Consider the following 14,527-nt stretch of genomic DNA (forward strand, 5'->3'; position numbering starts at 1 on the left):
TCACGGTCTAACACAGTGAGGCTAGCGACATCGTAGAGGTGAAGATCAGGTTCCCTGTGTCGTAGAGGAGCAAGTGGTCTCCTCTGATTGGCAAAGTCCAAAGAGACTTCCAATGATTCAGGGATTTACCCCAGGTCATACAACTAGGAAACAGACAAGCAAGGATATCCCCCCAGGTCTGTCTGATTCCAAAGCCTCATCCTTCAGCCAGAGAGTCTCTGACAGCAGAATTGAGATGTTGTGTGCACAGAACCACCTGGTGTCTCTCAGCCAGGTTTGGAGGTGAAGAAAGAGACGAGAAATAGCACTTAAATGAAGAGAGTAAAGAAATAAGACAGAAAGAGGAAGGGGAAGAAGGAAGGTACTAAAATGTAGTGGAAAAGAGTATGGGCACTCAATTCTTGAACTTAATCCAGGCTCTACCACTTTTTACTATGCTCCTTGAGCAAGCTAGTTAACTTCTCTGTGCCTCAGTTTCTCCAAGTTTCTTCATCTTAAAATGGACCTGCTAGTGGTACCTACCTTACTGGGTTATTACAAAGGTTAAGTGAGATTACATGTGTAAAGTACTTAGAAGAGCACCTGGCAATAAATGTTCAATAAATGTTTGGTTCTTATTTCTCCCAGTACCCATTTTGGCAACTCACCAAGACAGGTTATAAAAACCACTTTTGAGATCTGGTTACCTCATCTGCCTCATAGAATCACTCCCTCTCTATATTTTATGGTCAATTAATTATTGACAAATGTGCCAAGACAATTCAATAGGAAAGAATAGTTTTTTAAACAAACAACTGGTGCTAGGATAACTGTATATTCACATCCAAAGAATAAAATTGGATCCCCTATCTCACACTATATATTTAAAAATTAAATTAAAATGGATCATGAGTCTAAGTGTAAGAGCTAAAACTATAAAACTCTTGGAAGAAAACAAAGGTGTAAATCTGTATGACCTTGGGATAGGCAATGGTTTCTTAGATACAATACCAAAAGCACAAACAACAAAAGAAAAAATAGATAAGACAGACTTTCAAATGTAAAATTTTTGTGCTGCAAATGCTACCACAAATAAAGTAAAAGGACATCCTACAGAATGGGAGAACTTCTTTGCAAATTATTTATCTGATAAGAGACTTAAAACTAGAACATTTAAAGAACTCTCATAAGCCAATAATAAAAAAGGCAACCCAATTAAAAGTGGGCAATGGGGTTAAATAGACTTTTCTCTGAAGAAGATATACAAATGGCCAATAAACACATGAAAAGATGCTGAACTTTATTAACCATCAGGGAAGTGCCAATTAAAACCACAATTAGATACCACTTCACAACAACAAGGATGCTTATGATCAGAAAGACAGACAACAACAAGTATTGGTGAGTATGTGGAGAAATTGAGACCCCATACGTTGCTAATGGGAATGAAAAATGGTGCAACCACTTTGGAAAACAATTTGGCAGTTACTCAAACTATTAAACCTAGAGCTACAACGTGACCCAGCAATTCCATCACTAGGTATGTTCCCAAGAAAAATGCACATCTGCACAAAACTTGTACATGAATATTCACAGCAACATTATTCATAATAGCCAAAAAGTGGAAATAACCCACATGTCCATCCACTGATGAATGGGTAAATAAAATGTGGTCTCATCATACAATGGAATATGATTTGTCCATAAAAGGGAATCAAGTAGTGATAGATACTACAGCATGGTTGAATCTTGAAATTACTAAGTGAAAGAAGTCACAAAAGTTTGATACTGTTATATTGTATGATTCCATTTATATTCTGTGTCCAGAACAGGCAAATCTTAAAGACAGAAAGGTTAGTGGTTGATTAGGTCAGGAGAAGGGGTGGATGGGAGTGACTAATAGGTACAAGATTTCTTTCTGGGGTGATGAAAATATTCTAAAGATAGACTGTAGTGATGGCTGCACACTGTGAATATACTACAAATCACCAATTCACTTTGTATAGGGGAATTTAATGCTGTATGAATTATATCTCAGTGAAGGTTTTTTAATATCACTTCTTCTTATGCAGGAAACTATGAATGTACAGCACTCTCCTCATTAATTTCTGCATTTCCTTTAGGCTGATTATGTGGTCCCTGTGGAAGACGAAGATGAAAACTATATTCATCCCACAGAAGACAGTTCAGTCCCATCTGAAAAAGGCAAGAGTTTGTAGTTTTAAGCACCTGAGCACTTCTAGCAGCTCCCAAATAGCAAGACTATTTGGTAGCAAGCACTAAGGGGCTCAGAAATGACGGTGCCCAGGCCTCTCTCTTCCGCAGCCACAGCACTTGCCTTCTTTGGCTGGTCCCGCAGAGGGCATACTGAGCAAATCATCTCTGTGTTTTTTTAGCCTTTGCCCTTCTTCCTACATCTTCTTCCATGATTTAATACTCCCTTCTCAAATTATAAAAGCAGCTAGTTTCTCTTTAGTTCCTCGCTTAGAGTAGATCTCTCATAAAACCTAACACTCATAAAGACATGAGCCACCACGTTGACCTTACAAATATTATACCAGGAACAATTTCTGCAGAGGACTGAAAAAAATGAAAGAGTGAAATACGCTCTCTGTTCTAATTCTTTAAAATTTAGTGCTATCTCAGGCCCATGAGAAATATTTTATTTGTGAATCCTTCACAAAATAACAAATGCAGTTACAAGCAAATTATCTTAAAAAGCCAGTGTCACATACCCTCAGATCAGGCGTGGAACAGTGTGTGATTACTCTGGATGTAGTCTCTGTGGAGAATATAATCCTGCATAAATGCTGCTTCTTCGGGTAACATTACTTATCTAGTAAATTTGGCTCCAGAATAACAGTATTCAGTTTTTACTCTGCATCATATTGTAACCCTCTCCTGCATTCCCTAAATATCACCAACAGCTTCAAGACCCACCTGAATTCCTGAGCCACCCATCACCATGAAATAATAAATACATGTTAAACACCACCACCTTACTCTCCCCCCACAAAAAACCCCTAGAAAATCCAAGAGAAATGGTGTGTGTTTCATGTGGCAGAGACATTGGGGCTATTACTCTGGTCTCTCTACTATTAGTTCAATATACTTCTGATTAAAAAAAAAAAAAAAAACTTTCATCTCCTAGACCTCCAGTTTGCCAAGTAAAATTCTAAACCAGTATTCACTTTCATCATTAATATATTCATTCTAAAAATGTTTTATCTTCTGAGAAGCTTCTTCTAATGGCTTATAGGTTTAATAAGTGTATCTCCCATTCTTTGCAGATTCTCTGGTCTGATTCATCATTTCTGGAATGCATTTTCCCATTAATGTAAATCTCCCTCAGTAGAATGTATCTAATAGATATATATTTTTTATATCTATGTTTAAAATTGTGTTTTTCAGCTCCCATGGTGAATAGATCAACCAAGCCAAATAATTCCTCAAAGCCAGTCTCTCCTCCAGGGAAAGCTTCAGGTAAAGTATACACATGATTTGGTGGTTTTTTGTTTTTTGGTTTTTTTTTAACGTGAAGTGATTCATTTCAAGGGTTTGGTTTTTAATCTATTCTAAATAAGATAAACAACTCGGATCAAATATTAGGAAATAATCCCTTGTATTTCCAAGTGTCTTAATAAACGGTAACAGAGACCTCTCCTGCTCATCCACTGTCTGGTGGCTCCTAGGTGACAGGACCCTGGCCCCATGCCCCTGCACCTCTGTTAAACAAATCCTGGCTTTCATCCTACCTCTCTGGGCACCTTGTGGCTTCTCCTCCTTCTCCCTTCCCCTGACTGAGGAAATCTGTGCAATTCAGCCTCAGCCCTCTGCTCTTCTTTCAGAATATCGTGGGAGTTAAGAGCATGGGTTTTGCACCAAGCAGACCTGGGTTGGAATCCCAGTGCTCCTCGTTATTAACTATCCCACTTCGGGTCTGTAGTTCACCTCTCCAAACATCACATTTTCTCATCTGGAAATGGAAATAATAGCCTGTGCCCTGAGATGGGAGAAATCTGAGATCGTGAATGGGAAATTCCTAATGTAGTCCTGGCACACTGTAGGTGCTTGGTAAAGAGTATTATTTTTCACTTCTTTCAAGTTCATCCATTCTGGCTTCACTTCTCTGGTCTAAGTAGGTAACCCTCTGGTGTCCAACCCTGACCTGCTTTCTCTTGTGAACACCTTGACCTTCCCACAGCCCCATGCTCAATGCACCCATCACCCCTACCCTTTGGGTTCCTATTCCTCTTTACAAGTCAGCCTCCAGGCTACATGACTCAGAGTGCCTATGTTCTTTCCCAATCCTGCTATTTCTTTTTCCTGAATTGACTCTTCCATTTTAGTTGTGCCCACCTTAGCCAGGCTTTCTTTATAATTTCATACCTCTGTCTTGGAGAGTCCACTGGCCACACCTTTGCCTCTCAGCTCTCTCTTGAGTCACTGAGATGAGCTTCTGTCTCCCTCCAGTTGTTACCAGCTTCATCCCGTTACAAAGTTAGTGGTTCCTAGGTGTCTCCTGTAGGGTTTGGCAATCCCAAGACTGAGGCCCGCAGTGCTGAGTGGTGCCCACACCCCCAGCCTATTACAGTACAGAGGGGTGCAGGAGCCTCCTCTGCAGCATTCTCTCCTTCTCCTCTCTCCTACCCTGTACTCACCCCCTCCCTGCACACACGTGTACTCCCGCCTCTCTGAGACCTGAAGGCCGAACACAGAGACTGGGAGAATGACCTCTGCTTTCAGGACAAGCTCCTTGAGAGAAAAGATAAGAAGAGTATTTTTTAAATCTTTCCCTAGACTCATTTCCTGTGCAATTGCTCACCCTCTTCTTATTTATCCAAACCCCTTCAGGATCCACAGGCTCTATATACTTGGGGAGTAGAGGTTAGAGGCATCTTACCCAGCTCATCTTAACTTCTGGGAACAAATGTCAACACACCAACCTAAAATGTCATGGTGAGGCTGCTTTGGTCCCAACTGAAATGGAGACTCCTGACACATGATAACTCAGGAGAATGGCTGTTATCACTGGATTAGAAAACCTTTCATTAAAACAGATAAATGAAGGCTTAAACCCTCCTTCAGAATAATAGTTCAATAATCTCTGGTGCTTGCATCTTAAAACGTTCTTGCCTTACATGGACCTCTTCTTCCTAATACACACCCAATACTCCAATCAGCCTGTTTTCCATGTGTCCTGCCTTTTGGTATTTGTTTGTGTTCTCACTTTAATGACACCAAATCCTACCCATCCTTTAACACCCAACTTGAAGTCTCCCCCTCCAGGAAGCCTCCTGTGGTTTCTGCAGCCCTCAGAGAGCTCTCCTTTGCCATAAGTCTCATCCCACCTATACTCAGCCCACATCTATTCTCTAATTGCTTTAGGTCTCAATCTGATCTCCCTAAGTCTGTTGCAAGCTCCTTGAAGATACTGCCTTAAATATCACTGGCTCAGGAGGACTTTCCTGACCTCACAGTGGGCTAGATCCCCTTGGCATGCACCCCTAAAATACCCTGCACTCCCCCTTTAGCCCCTGATCCCTCCTGAGATCTCTGTCTGTCTTTCCCATAAGACTTTCAGCTCCATGTCTTGCTTATAGCTGTGTTTCCAGGGCCTGGACAGGACCTGACTCAAAGTAGGTGCTGAAATGGTCGATGGGTCGGTTGGTTGAAAGAGCAAGCGAATCCTCTAGCTCTGGCTGTTTAAGGAATCTCATGGCCCCATCATGAAGCATTGGCCCATTAGATTTATTATTCATTAGCTTTCTATAATCTAGTATAGCTATGTTTTATTACTAGAGGCATGAGATGAAGAAACCAAACGTGAACAAGAAAATAATTTCCTGTTTACATGATTGTTGGTTATAGACAGGAAGAAGTTCAGGAGGAGGGAGGAAGTGCGATAACTTGGGCAGGAAGACCACCCTGAACAGTGAGAGGGAGTTTCTGAGTGTGCAGACAGTACAGCTTTCAGAGATGGGTTTTATAAAAGGAATAATCAGACTACTTGCCTGTGACTTTGGATAATCGATCATTATCCTTTAAAGGCTTTGGAATGTGCCCTGATAGGCATCATGAAAGTGCTAAGATTTCAGGTTGGTGTTTCTGTCAAAGTACCACACTACAACACTTGCCTCTGGTTAATGTTGTTGCCTCTGGTTAATGCTTTTGGCTCCTTGATGGCTAATGAGGTGCTGGTAGAGGATTACACAGTGAATTAGGTGCAGAGGCAGGCTCTCCCCCTCCTCCATGCTCCATCCTGGGAAGCACAGTAGCAGGACTTAGCACAGACTCCAAAGCCAGAGGGTTCAGGTCTTGACTCTGACATTCACTAGGTGCTGAACTTCGAGCAAGCTAAGTAATCCTCCTGTTTCTTAGTTTCCTCGTCTGAAAAAATGAAGGAAAAAATGGTACCTACACCTAGGGGTATTGTGAGAATTAAATGAGTAAAAAGATACAAATCACACTCATAAAATGACAGCTCTTTGTTATTTATTATTGTTATTATTCAGAATCCCTGTTTAACCTGCCTTGATTCATGACCAGTCTGACAGAGGACCATTTTAGGAAACTGAGTTTCTTCCTTTCCATATAAAGTTTTACTCTAAATCAGGGTTTTTCAGCCTCAGCACAACTGGCATTTTGAGCTCGGTGAGTCTTGCTGGGGGCTGTCCTGTGCACTGCAGGGTGTTTAGCAGCATCCTTGGCCTCTGCCCACTAGATGCCAGTAGCATCCCCTTCCCTGGTAGAGACAGGCAAAGATGTCTCCAGACACGGAGGAACAACCCTGGGAGAGGGGGACAAAAATCACTCCCAGTGAAGAACCACTGGTCTAAACTAACTGAAAGACTGAAAGCTTTTGTGATTTATCTCTAAATGAGCATTTAGAAGAAGGCAGTGCAACCTTTGGCTGATTAGAAGCTTTTGTCAGAAGAGGTTAGACAGTGCATGTATTTCTGAGCTTCCTCTAAGTAAACAGCATTTGAAAGTATTTTATCTCCTTATTTCCTAAAATAAGAGGATAGTTTTGGAATTTACAATTCCCTGCTATTACGCAAGTTGAACCTTACCTGTAGCCCAAATTGTTCTGAAGTTGTTAAATTGAATCTCTTTGTGTATTTTGTAAGAGTTCATGCAGCGTATGAGAGTACAGGATGCTCCAGCTAGTACACAAGCCCCACTAATGACAATAGGGTGTCTATAGCAGCTAAAAGAGAGTTAGATCCCACGGGCTCACAGTGCCAACACTGGGATTGTCCAGAATAAGGAAACTTACCAACACTGCACGTAAAAACCAAAAAGAGCATAATGTATAAAATACATCGGGTAGAAGGGAAAACTAAGGGTAAATTGTTTTCCTAGTTGAGAAACCTTGGTAAGCACTAGCTTGTGCAAGGCCTGTGCTGTTAAATTAAACACTGATACAATTTTTTGCTCACTACAATTAAAATAAAGCTGATTTTTCTAGTTCATTATGATGCTTTGGGACACATCTCCCTCTGCTGCATTCCCAGTTTCTCCCTTGGAGTTTTCCAACTGAGAATTTAGCTTTTCCAGGAAGCAGGGATCCTGGAGGTCAAAGGGTACTAGGTTGTCCTACCCCAGCCATGCCCCTGGATCTGACTTCAGCCAGGGTGGCAGAGGGGGTCACTGAACTATGAAGAGATAGCCTTCATCCTCTCGTGGGCATCTACAAAAGCACCCCTCTGTTTTATCAATCTTTCCCCATATAAGGGAGAAGCAGCAAGCAAATCTGACATGCCAAATCATGCCCCAAAGTAACATTATGAGATACTGGCTGAAGAGAAAAGTTCCTGCCTGAGCTTTCAAATCGAATAGCCTTGGTTCCCAACCCCAGCCCTGCCCCTCAACCCCTCTGAGCCTCTGTTCAGTCCCCTTGATGTTATATGAGGCTGAGAGGTGGCACACGTGAGGTACCTGGCAGAGTTCCCCAGCACCTAGAGATACTGCGGTGTGGATAACAAGATGATAAAACAAAAATAGCAATAATCATATTTACTGAACTCCTTTATGAGTTATAATTGACATATAAAATGCGCTCATTTCACATATATAATTCAATGGGTTTTTGTAAATCATTGCATTTAGAGTTTTGTAACCAGCACTACAATTCAGTTTTAGACATTTTCCATGCCCATCCCAACTCCAAAGGAGACTTTCTGTCCATTTGTGGTCAATGCTGTTCCCACCCTCAGCCCTAGGCAACTCTGATCTGTTTTCTGTTGCTAAGGAGTCGCCTTTTCCAAACATTCATGTAGATGGAATCATAAAATGTGTAGTCTTTTCCGTCTGACTCCTCTCACTTAGCATAATGTTTCTGACCCTCAAATACTCTCAGTCCCTTTCCAGCAATATTACTGTATATTTGGCTAATTCTTAACATGTTCAAAGTTACTGTATTACCTGACCACAGTAAGTCTGAGTTAGATAAGGTAGGTAGTGGTGTCCCCATTCCAGAGAGGGGGAAACTGAGGCATGGTGGCTTGTAAGCAGTCACACAGCCAGTCTGTCGGCAGAGAAGTAACTAGAACCCGCCTTTCTGATGCAAGACCACAGGTTTTCCACCAGCGCTTGTAACTGTACTCTGCCACCACAGACGGCAGCAGGTGTGCGCCTCCCTCTCCTCTGATCACAGAAGTTATTTATGAAGAGGGAAGGGGAAAGGAAGACGTTGGCTGGCTGTTTGGAGATATGAAGGAAAGGGGAGCTTAGCAGAGAAGCCAGGCAGTAGCAGTGACAACAATAATGTGCCCAGGCCAAGCGAGCTCTTGGCTTTTAAAAACAGCGGGTACCCCTGGGAGGAAATTCTGACTTAGACTTTATTTTTACTTCCTTATTTTTCAGGCAAGGTTGTTGTGTTTTGTTTTTGGGGTTTTTTTTTTTTTTTTTTTTTGCCTCTTCCCCAAAATCTTCCATCAACATCTATGAGTAGCCAAGGGTATTTTCCCAGTGTCGATCTTAAGTACTGAGAATTTGAAGACTGATATCAACTTGATATACCAGCTTATGAAACACAGTTGGACACATACTACTACCTACTCAGATGACATTTCAGTTTCTTGACACAGGAAATGTTAAAAATTTTAAATGTAGTCTCTTTCTCAAAATGTTTTTAAAAATCCCATCTGGGTCAGGTAACGTCTAAAGTAGGATTTACACGGGAAGGGCCACTCCTTCACCAGATGCCATGAGTGAGTGCTCATGGAGATCAACACTACTTAAGAACTGTGTGTAGAAAAGAAGCAGATGGGCTCTGAGTGAAGGCCTGAAGGCCTCTCTCTAGCAAAGTACATGAGAATGAACTTGATGATCTCTGTGTTTAATACTTTCCAAGGCCTTTTTTCTCTTTTTTGTGTTTGGAATAGGTGGTCCTGTCAGATGAGGTGGCATGGGGTGCACGTGACTTCCCCTGTTATGAATTCCCAGAGGGCAGAGGTCTATCTACCTCTCCAGCTCTTCCACAACCCCTAATATAGTGCCTCCAAGTGCTTTACACATACCAGGTTCTCAGTGATCCTTGGTAACTGATTATGACCTCAGTGTTTACTTATGTGTACTTTATCTTGCAAACTAAGACAATACAAACTGAGGGCAAGTCCAACCTAAACTTTTAGAGTATCCCCATTATGTCCATTAGGAATGGTGGACTTATAAGTGTAGTAGATTCTTAATACAATATTTATTCAGTTAAACTTAATTCAACAGAAAGCCTTTGTCTCACTAAGCAGTAAGATCCAGGCAGGTGAGCAGCAGCCTGAGAGGAGGCAGCCAGGAGATGCTGAGGGGAGCTGGCTAGGCTTCTGGCCTCTCCTGCTCCAGGCCTGCTCTCTATCCCAGCAGTGAACCTCTGCTGTCTCTCACCTTCCTTCCTCATAACAACTGCCTGGCTTCTACATTCAGGTAGTGGGAGGGGAAATGGGTATAGTGAACAAGGTCATCTGGGTCCCTTCTGTGACTTCAGAAGATGAGATTTAGACTACAATGAGGTATCACCTCACACTGGTCAGAATGGCCATCATCAAAAAGTCTACAAATAAATTCTGAAGAGGGTGTGGAGAAAAAGGAGCCCTCCTACACTGTTGGTGGGAATGTAAATGGGTGCAGCCACTATGGAAGACAGTTTGAAGGTTCCTTAAAAAACTAAAAATAGAGTTACCATATGATCCAGCAATCCCACTCCTGGGCATATATCTGGAAAAGATAAAAACTCTAATTCCAAAAGACACATGCATCCCACTGTTCACAGCAGCACTATTCACAATAACCAAGACACAGAAGCAACCTAAATGCCCATCAACAGATGAATGGATAAAAAAGTGTGGCACACACACACACACACACACACACACACACATACACACACAAGAATATTACTCACCTATAAAAAAGAATGAAATATTGCCATTGCAGGAACATAAATGGACCTAGATATTATCATACTAAGTTAAGTAATCCAGAGAAAGACAAATATTGCATGATACCACTTAAATGTGGAATCTAAAAAATTAATCTAAATCAACTTATTTACAAAGCAGAAACAGACTTACAGACATAGAAAACAAACTTATGGTTACCAAAGGGGAAAGGGGAGAGGGAGGGATAAATTAGGAGTTTGAGATTAACAGATACATACCACTATATATAAAAATAGATAAAGAACAGGGATTTACTATAGAGCACAGGGAACTATATTCAATACCTTGTAATGACCTAAAATGGAAAAGAATCTGAAGCTGTACACCTAAAACTAACACAATATTGTAAATCAACTACAGTTATGTTTTTAAAAATCATGAAATTTGGGCAGTAGCTTGCCGCTTGTCCCAATTTGTCTATTAATGGGCAAAGGCTCTGAGAACTTAGAGATGAATTGAGTGTCCTCCAAATGTGAGGTTAGGTGTATATACCATGTAAGTGTGGTCAGGAACGAGCCATGCTGTCTGTAAGTGTGTATCTGGAAGGGTGGGTCTGTGCCTCTCTGTCCCCAGGCACCTCTGGTGTGCGCATGTGCCCAGTGTATACAGATGCAAATGTGAACTCTCGGCTCCCTCCCATAGGAACCCTTGTGGGCTCTCACCAAGCCCACAGAATCAGGGGCTCTGAACTTGTCGCATGCAGGAAAGGAAAAGGTCGTTTAGCAATGTTGAGATGGAGTTCCTAATTAACATCCTAGTTCTGAGCTTATCAACTGATATTTTTTAAAAAAAGTTTCATCATCTTTGCCTACAGGTTTTCCCCAACAGCTTCAATGTAACCACTTATATATGTTTAACTGAAAATAACAAAAAATGTGCATGTATTTCTAAGTTTGCCATAAAGGCCAGCTCCATATGACCATCAGCCCCGGTGCAGGACAGGAGACTGACCTGTGTGTATGTCTGTGCAGGTCGAAACAGCGGAGCCTGGGACTCCAAGTCAACTTCTTCACCTGCTGCACCGTCCCCACGGCCCAGAGCCGGGTGAGTGCCTGTTGCAGAGAAGCACCTCTGTGATCTGAGTGGATAGTCTCCACCACTGCTGCGAGCAGGCCTGCCTGGAATCCGCAAAGGAGTTCTGCCTGCGAATCTGAGGGCAAGAGGGAGGGTGATTTTCTGCTGTTTCCATCCAGAAGAGCACGCCTGACCCAGCTCAGGGGCAGATGCACCTAAATTTACAAGAAGCATGTTCCTGAAGAGTGTGGAAATGAAACCCTAATGCCCTGCTCTTCTCCACACCCAAGGAATGCTTCAAGCTGGACTAGGGGTGTCCCTGGTGACATAAAAAAAACTAGTAGTCTTTCCTCCCATACATTTTTAATTAAAGCTTGAGTTCACTGACTTGTGTCCCACAAAGCAGAAGCTCCAGCACCTAAACGATTTTGAAACCCACTAGCAGGTTTCACCTCTACTTTCTACTACTTGGCTTCTCTTTCAAGTAGTTAATGATCTGTAAACAAAAGTGTACACCAAGCTGCCTGCACTGGGTATGCAATCAAAGCAACGTTGCTGAGGTTCCTTCCAAAAGCTGGATGAGAGAGTCTTTCTTTTTTACTGAACTTAGAAGAGCTTTGTAAACCATCAGATGAGTATTATAACGTGTCAATATTACAAACAGTGTTCCATAATTTCATATTGGCTCAACGGGTCATTTTTAAAAGCACGCTTAATCTGTTCAAAGTCGGCCTGCATGGTTATAATCTTAATTCTGCCACTGGGTAAAGCAATGAACTTCTTAATTTCAGGGGTTTATTAAGCAAAACTCTGCACAATTCTTTCTTGGCTCGACTTTATCACTTCAGACAAGTTACTTATAGTCTCTCTGAGCCTGTTTCCTGGTCTCTAAAATGTAATAAAAATACCCCCATTTAAAAAGGGCACTGTGAGGCTTAGATAACGTGTGAAGAGCCTAACTCAGCGCCAGGTGTCTTAGAGGCACTTGGGAATTGTTAGTCTTCTTCCTGCAGTCTTCCAGCTCTCGGCCAAAAGAAAGCGAAACAGAGACAGACAGAGAGACGTAGTATTTAAAATAACACGGAAGAGAAGCATAACACCTTAGCAATATCAGAGTCCAGCCTCTACTGGAACTGAGACAAACCAACATGTTAACTCAGGCAAGCACCTTCAGGACCACAGATCACAGTGGTTTTCAAACCTGTGTTGGTCTTGGGTTTATCTGTTTGGAATGAGATTCCAGGCAGACATCTGGTAGAGAACAGTCACCTGAAGCAGGGGGGACAGTGGCATGAGGGTGGTGCTTGGCCACCCTCACATCTCCACCCTCCTTCCCCAGACAGTAGCCCTGGGGTGCTGTTGTGGGTGGGAGGGCTCTGCATACACACTTTGAAAACAATGATTCTGGTCCTCATTTTAACAGATGAGGAAACTGAAGCTCAGACTGGCCCTCACAGCCAAGAGAAACAGGCCTGAGGTCACGGAGTAATTAGTAGCAGAATGGGAACGAGAGCTCAGTTATCCTGACTCCCTGGCAACTGGCACTCCTGTTTATTCCCAGTTAACCCCTTTGCCATCTGTCAGTGGACCTATCCGAGGCTAGGAGGATCATGGCTAAATCCTGCTTCCATCCCTCTCTGCCCTTCAAGGATAGTCTTCCTACACACTCGTATCACTTTCATTATTCTAGTTTAAATTTGAGAGTAAAATGATAAGTAGTCAGGTTCTCTTTATCTTTGTTGTGTTTTAACAAAGCCAATCTCTTTTTATCCCCCAGGAAAAGAACAGCTCCACCACTGAAGACAGTAAGTGAATTTTGCATTTAAATGTACTTCACGTTTCCCACAATGTTTATTCTTATCCACTGACATAAAGCTGACAGTGCTTCCAGCTAAGGTGAACATGGCAATCTTAGCAACTGAAGTGGCTGCCTGGACAGTCCTAGAGAAACTCGGAATCCTCAGTTAGGCAGGGAAAATGCTGAATGGGAGGGTCGCATCCTCACTGAGTGTGAGGGACTGATCAGACTCTGGGCTCCTGACTCCTGTAATCTCTGCCTTCCCCATGGGGGACCCCTATGTCTACTTCCCACCTGCTGGCCAGGGGGCTAACTGCTGACAATTGTGTATCAGGCACACAGGTCTGATTACACTCAGACTCCGGCCAGAACTTGGGGAACCTGGGCCAGCCCACTGTTGGAGGAAGCCCACCTTGACCTGGTATCTACACTGTAGCTTGACATTTACAGTCACTTACAAACACCGAGATGGAGGGGCCCTGAGATCAAAGCCGGGTGCCAGATTTTCACTGTGCAAGGACTGCTATCCAGCGGCTGCTGGGGGTCACGGTATCCACCAACTCTGCTGACAGAGCGGGGAGGTCCCCCCACCAAGACAACACTGCTTCTTCTCTGACACACTTCCAGCATATTGTCACTTAATGCAAAGGTTGGGCTGGAGACTGTGTTTTGTTGTTCTTGTGATCGAAAGAATAGCTATGCATCAAAGAAATGTTCTCCCCAGATATCTGTTTTGATCATATTGCTTTGACTTTTATTTCCTCATAACACTGTATTGAGGATCCTTGTCTTTTTTTTTTTTTTTCTTAATAGACTCCAGTTGCCTCTCAACAGAATGCCTCAACTGTTTGTGAAGGTAAATCTGTATTATTTTGATGGGTGAGCATGTCCTCTAAAAGTTATTTTGATTAAGGATTTGTATACAAATGTATTTCTAAATTTGTTTCATTATTTATAAGGCAACTGTAAACATAAACCTCAATGTCCTAACCAAAACAGCCTCTACTTTGCCATGAGTAGTGAGTAGCAAAGTTGATCAGGACCTGAGCTTGCCAGGCTGCATGCATGGGGTAGGCTACAGTCTACACGCCCCAAACCTGCCTGTCTGTAGACATATATGACTTGCCAGACACAGTGCCACAGCCTTATACAGGTGTGAAGACTTATTTAGAGCCACTCATGTATCCTAGTACCAATAACTTAGTTAAGGTAATAAAATGTTTAAAAATCTAAACTGTTTATTTGAACAAGTTCAAAGTAATGTTTCCTGAGTTCAAACGTCTGTCTTCCTAGTAGG

The 14,527-nt window shown here is 42.3% G+C and overlaps 1 protein-coding gene across 2 annotated transcripts in view; it reads left to right on the forward strand.

Annotated features, from left to right (window-relative positions):
• The window catches only part of BLNK (B cell linker), a 73,829-nt gene that overhangs the window by 47,402 nt on the left and 11,900 nt on the right, over nt 1-14,527 (forward strand). For both annotated transcript variants that reach the window (XM_074373848.1, XM_010971127.3), the window contains 5 exons: nt 2,103-2,184; nt 3,391-3,462; nt 11,390-11,462; nt 13,210-13,237; nt 14,044-14,086. In XM_074373848.1, coding sequence (XP_074229949.1) covers nt 2,103-2,184; nt 3,391-3,462; nt 11,390-11,462; nt 13,210-13,237; nt 14,044-14,086 — 298 coding nt within the window. The remainder of the gene's footprint in view (nt 1-2,102; nt 2,185-3,390; nt 3,463-11,389; nt 11,463-13,209; nt 13,238-14,043; nt 14,087-14,527) is intronic.

Source organism: Camelus bactrianus, chromosome 11, assembly GCF_048773025.1.
Source record: "Camelus bactrianus isolate YW-2024 breed Bactrian camel chromosome 11, ASM4877302v1, whole genome shotgun sequence".
NCBI classification, from domain to species: Eukaryota; Metazoa; Chordata; class Mammalia; order Artiodactyla; family Camelidae; genus Camelus; species Camelus bactrianus.